This window comes from Lipotes vexillifer, unplaced genomic scaffold, assembly GCF_000442215.2.
Source record: "Lipotes vexillifer unplaced genomic scaffold, Lipotes_vexillifer_v1.1 scaffold474, whole genome shotgun sequence".
Classification (NCBI taxonomy): domain Eukaryota; kingdom Metazoa; phylum Chordata; class Mammalia; order Artiodactyla; family Lipotidae; genus Lipotes; species Lipotes vexillifer.
Window position 1 is genome coordinate 2776870 of NW_006772385.1, and position 6368 is coordinate 2783237.

Sequence of the window (6368 nt, forward strand, 5' to 3'; positions counted from 1 at the left end):
GCTGCAGAGCACAGGCTCCAGATGCGCAGGCTCAGCGGCCATGGCTCACGGGCCCAGCCGCTCCGCGGCATGTGGGATCTTCCCGGACCAGGGCACGAACCCGTGTCCCCTGCATCGGCAGGCAGACTCTCAACCACTGTGCCACCAGGGAAGCCCGCAGTGTGCCACATTTTATTTTGAATAGCAATTTTAGTCAATGTAATGAATTTTTTTTCACTTTTTAAGATGAAAATTTGAAGTATTACAGAAAAGTTGAAGGGATTGTGCAGTGGTACAACCATATATTCACCACGTAAATCTTACTCTTTATTACATATCTCTCCATCCCTCTATCCATTTATTGATCTATCTTCTTTTTTTTTGATGTGTTTCAAAGTGAGTTTCAGACTTCAATACATTTGAGCCTAAACACTTCAGTTTACATATAATTGATGAGAGAATTCAATATTTTAAGTTTTTTTAAAGGCAAAATGTTTACACAGCGTGAGATGTATATTTCACAAATACACGATGTGATGAAATTTGAGAAATGAATATACCTGTGTAACCCTAAATCCTGTGAAGATATAGAACATTAGTCTGATGTCTGAAAGTTAACTCATGTCCTTATGTGTGTACTCAATCCCCATCCCCCAAGGGAAGCTATTGGTGATGCTCTTTTAAAACTATAGATTAGTTTTGCCTGTTTCAGAACTTCACATAATCGTAATGCCAGAGAGTGTAGTTTTTGTGTAAGTTTTCTTCCACTCAGAAAAATCTTTTTGAGATTCTTCCACCTTGTTGTGTTTATCTATAGCAGATTCCTCCCTGTGGAGGAGTATTCTGTTGTATGGATTTGCCACGTTTGTTCATCTGTTCTCCTTTTGATGGACCCTTGTGCTATTTCCAGTGTTTGACTGAATAAAGCTGCTATGAATGCCATTGTACAAGTTTTATTGTGTCCCACTTTAAAAATTTTTTTTACTTTTTATTTTTAAATTTTTTTTATGTGTGTCCCACTTTTAAAAATGTTACATATGATTTCATGGAGCAAAAATCTTTATAAATTTCTTAACTACTGTGTCAAGTAAGGTTTACTTTGTCTTATATATATCCTTATTCATGTTCTAAAGGCCATACTTCTTTGGTATTTCCTTATGCACTGGATTTGTGGAGTTTCATTTATAGATTACTTGACTTTTCTCAACAATTAAAAAATATCTTCAGTTGATTTTTTTCCCCTTTTGTTCATGTCACAGTCATTTATGGGATACTATCCACCGGGTTTTGGTGAGATGTCATATTAGACACAGTTAATCTCAGAGACTAGTTTATTGATGGAAGACACATGCACATCAAACACACACATTCATGCACACACACAACCCACATACACAGGATAATCCGGTATGACAAGAGTATTGAGTAGGGTCTCTTGGAGTACAGAAGAGAACGGAGTACAGTTAGGTGGGTAGTGACAAGCTAAGGAGAAGCTTCTGGGAGAAGTTGGATTTTGAGTAGATTCTTGAATTTAGAGCTTAAAAAGATCATTTTATAGGGCATCTTTATTTAATGCATGAGTAAACTGAGACCTAGAGAGGTTCACTTATTTGTCCAAGAGTGGGTGAGATGGGAATTAGAAACCACGTATTCTGAGTTCCAGTCCAGGTGTTTTCCTTCTGCATGGTGGTGTTTCAGTACATTTTCACAACCACTGATTGACAGCCAGCCATGTGCTAGGCCTTGGTTCATATTATGGGAATTAAAAAGTGAACAAGATACAATTCCTGCCGTTAGGAAGTCCCAGTCAGTTAGTAGTGTTAACTACACACACACACACGCGCGCGCGCGCGTGCGTGGGTATATATCCCACCACATCAGCCATAGGAGCAAAATCCCATGTGAACATAGAACACAGAGGAGATGGTAACGAAAGCCCAATGAGGCCCTAATAACATGACTGTTTTCAGTGTTTTACTTGAAACATTACCTTGAGGATAACCAACAGGTCTCTGCCTCCCCTTCCTGAAGAACAAGTTGAATCACATCTTCTCAAGGCAGGGCCACAGAAAGCTCAGCTTTCTCTTACAGTTCATGGCTGATACTCTAACCCTCTTTCCTGTAATACACTGTGAGCTCCTTGAGAGCAGACGTTTTGTATCCCATAACGTCTAGTCCTGTTCCTGTAACACATGGGTGCTTAATAAATACTTGAATTATCGATGGTTATTCCTAGAAAATTAAGGCTGGTGAACATGAGACTTCAGGCAGGCTCTCCCAGAGCCAGTGGGTTAGGGCGCTGCTATCTGCAGGCTGCTCTCCCAGGGGCTTGTCGTCTCGGTAGAGGCAGGGAAATGGGATATGCTGGTGTTCATGCTGTGATTTTTTTCCTGTAATCCTGACCATGTGGCCTTAAATTGATCTGAAGTCTCTGATTTCTCCACTCAAATGAGAGAAGACACAACAGCAACCTCATTCTTCCTGACAGATACTCAATATCTATTTCCTGTTGTTTTCTCATTTCACTTCTCTGTTTTAGAGACACATCCATGTGCACCCAGGACTGATCTGCCTCATATTTCTTTTATTTTTAAATAATCCTAGTTCTGTTCATCTTTATTCTCTTCAACAGCATAGTTCCCCCACCCCATTCCAACAACCTTTGGAAAGCTTTGTCTAACAATGAAAACATTGGGAGAAACCTCACCTCTTATTTCTCTTTTTCCCCATTAAAGAAGAATAATTTATCTTAACAGGCTACATTTTGAATGTATTATATAACAAATGCCAGCAATGATATATTTGCATTAAAATTTTGATTTATTATCCAAGATGACTTGTTTTTAATATCTTTAGTAGGCATGATTCCCAAAGATTTTCCTCAGACATATCAGTGGACCCAAATGATCTTGTGTCTTATTGGTGTTATCTTTATTTCTGCTCTCCTTTTTTCTTATTATTTACCCTGTGTTATCTTGAGAATATTTAGCTTACTGTCTACAATTTGCATGGATAGGTCATCTATTTCAGCACCCGGATCAAATATCCCCCTTGCATGGGTCTCAGTGATTTCTTCACAAGAATCACAGCTTCATCTTTTGGTGTCTTTTGCAGTCATGTGTTTGCTTCTGTTTTGGATTGTGTGTCTTATCCCCTGGACATCTGTTTGGGATTGACATGTACACCCTGCTATATTTAAAATGGATAACCAACAAGGACCTACTGTGTAGCACAGGGAACTCTGCTCAATATTATGTAACAACCTCAATGAGAAAAGAGTCTGAAAAAGAATAGATACATGTATATGTGTAAATGAATCACTTTGCTGTACTCCTGAAACGAACACAACATTGTTAATCAACTCTACTCCAATATAAAATAAAAAGTTAAAAAAAAAGGCATCATTCAGGGTAGGCATGCTATCTGTTTTATATCTGCCACCCTCCTTTAAATGTAAAAGCCTAATTACAAGTGGCAGGTACGTAGATTAAAATGATTTCAGAACTTAGTTTCTGGATATGTAAGCTCCTAAAATCTTATTGGAATTTTAGTGAGTTGATTTTATCTTAATATTTTTTTCCCCCATAGGACAAAGAAGACCATTTTGAATCTGTTCAACTGAAATCCTCAAGATCTCCCAATATATGAAAGACAGTGCTGTAGCCTTCAGACTAATGAACAAAGAAACCTGCTCTCTAGTTTTACAGGACCATAGTTTAGAGCCTGTCCTCGTATCTGGCACATTGGTGATGTCACAGAGGAGGGCCATGCCGCTGAAAGGGGAAGGAGGTTGAAATGTTAGATTGCCTTATAACATGGTCAAGTGTCTTGCCAAAAATAAGAAAGCAAATGTTTTGAGTCTCAACTGAAGATGAAGCTCAACTCAGGAAGAGATTTATCTGTATATACAAATAACTCAAAACCAAGGTTAAGCCCACGAGTGCACTGCTGATGCATGCCATATAATTAATGGGTAACTTTTCTTCTTTATGAATTCTATATAAAAAGTGTGTTTGGAAGGCAGATGTGAGCATATGCATTGTGATCCCATTTATGTCTTTGTTTATATTTTGGGGAAGATTTGAAAAAATTTTTAAGGTACAGTTATTTTTTCCCATTATTTATTTTCCTGACAGACCTTAAAACATGTTTTCTATTAAAAATGGTGAACAAAGAAAGACAATAGATTTTTCATTTTTCCATAGGGTATCCTTGTTGATTTCAGAAGCCTAAGTAAGCAGTAATTCTTAATGAAGAGTCAGCATGTGCTTGGGTTATCTAACTTATAATCGCCTTTGAAATTCCATCCTTGTTGGAACTGGTAAGAAGGGCTTGACTGAAAGTGGGATTCTTAAAAAAAAAAAAAAAAAAAAGGATAAGGGGAAGCCTTGACCTTCCACTGGTACAAACAAGCTGACACTATTATAAAAGTCAAATGGCTTGAAACAATTTATGTAATACTTGAAGTATAATTTAGAATGAGTAGGAAAGCTTGTTTATCAGATCACTTGCAAAATCATGAGAAGAAAGTGGGCTGGCTTGTCTATAAGTACAGACCACTGTACAAAGGTATTGGGATAATTTCATGGTCTCCAGAAAACGACAGTGGGACATTTACCCTATGTCAAGCATCAAAGGTTATATGCTTATTTTCCTGCCAAAGACTTTAAGGATTATGGAAGTTTTCTTTTTAAGTTAGCAAGGCAGGGATTGAATTTTAGAAAATTGCATATAACTGTATTCAGAATAAGAATGTGGTTGTGTCCCATAAGCAGTTACGAAATAAGTGTCGTTGCTCTTATTCAAAAATGATCCAGGTAATTGTCATATTTCCTATGATGGACAGGTTATATTGGTATTAGTGCGACTTAAATATTGTTGGTTGAAAGAAGTTTGAATGAAGCTGGATTTGACCAGTTTTGTGTAAAACTTAATTGTTTTAGAAGTGGGAAAGAGGGGAGTTTCCCGACCATTTATAATCTAAGGTGCTCTGGTTTGTTTCGAATAAACAGTGATCTTTATAGGTTTTAATCCAGATTTTTTAAAAGCCGGGTGATTGGCTGAGAGAGGCAGGGCATAGGGGCAGGGTTTGTTGAATGTTTTGCCCCAAGTCTGTCAATGAGGTATGATTTGTAACTTTTTTTTTTTTTTTTTTTTCTTGTTTCATGTCATTTCCATCACTAGAAGTTGAATTTCATGACCCCAGGGTCTGAGTCTATTTTGTTCCCCACTGCATTTTTTTTCCTTGCGTTATGCGGGCCTCTCACTGTTGTGGCCTCTCCCATTTGCGGAGCACAGGCTCCGGACGCGCAGGCCCAGCGGCCATGGCTCACGGGCCCAGCCGCTCCGCGGCACGTGGGATCCTCCCGAAACGGGGCACGAACCCGCGTCTCCTGCATCGGCAGGCGGACTCTCAAGCACTGCGCCACCAGGGAAGCCCCTGATTTGTAACTTTTGATTCAGCAGGTCATCCTTAGTTTTGGAGCAAATGAGACAAAAATAAATAATTGAATTTATTTGACTGGTGGGTAAAACACTGCACCATTCTGTTATTGTTGAGTGAATGTTTGTTTTGTGTACATCACTACTGTTGGATTCATGAGTATAGGTGAGGTTGCCGTTTTTTTATTGTTTGTCGTGAAATTCAAGGAGGGCATTGCTTTACATAAACGTCTTCCACGTTTAATTTCTTAAATTTTATTATAACGAAGAAATTATTTGGGCATTGTTCATTTTTATCCTGCCAGCAGTGCTGATGACCCTTTCCCCATCTTGATCAAAATTGAAACAGAAGAATGAAAATACACCTGAAGTGCACCCTTTTAGAGGAACCCTGGCAAAGTCATACAGACTGGACAGAGTCAGGAAGTTTCCGTATAGTCACCTGTCACCTCTCTCTCCATCTTTGCTGTGCTCAACATGTATGTTCCAAGCCATAGAGATAATTGGGATTTGCTCTCAGGTGGCTTCTTTATTCTCCTGTCACTGGACTGAAATCTCTGATGTGTCAAAAATGCCTTAAATTTTAATGAACTCTCTGAAAATATAGTTGGTATTCAAGGATATATTTATTTTATTTCTAATTTTAGATATAAAATAGATTTTGGCAGCTCAGTCCCATCTTTGGAAAGAGCTGACTATTTCCTTTGGATCCCAGTGGGTTGTCATTTTATTCCAAGCACTGAAGAAGTATGACAGAAGGAATATTGTGAGGAAAATATTCAGATCAGTCCTGGCCATAGAACTCACTTTAATTTTATGTCTTGCCTTTGTTTGCAGATCTCAGTGGAATGTTGAAAGGCATAAACAAATTAATCACGTTTCTATGATTTTTAGCTGACAGTTGTTACTTCCTTTCCCCTCTAAGTGGTAGAAGTTATTTGTTATTT

The 6368-nt window shown here is 38.3% G+C and overlaps 1 protein-coding gene across 3 annotated transcripts in view; it reads left to right on the forward strand.

The window, feature by feature from the left end:
• ELAPOR2 (endosome-lysosome associated apoptosis and autophagy regulator family member 2) overlaps positions 1 to 4157 on the forward strand; it is a 191349-nt gene extending 187192 nt beyond the window's left edge. For all 3 annotated transcript variants that reach the window (XM_007447473.1, XM_007447475.1, XM_007447474.1), the window contains one exon: positions 3568 to 4157. In XM_007447473.1, coding sequence (XP_007447535.1) covers positions 3568 to 3627 — 60 coding nt within the window. In that variant the 3' untranslated portion in view covers positions 3628 to 4157. The remainder of the gene's footprint in view (positions 1 to 3567) is intronic.
• The last annotated feature ends 2211 nt before the right edge of the window (positions 4158 to 6368 follow it).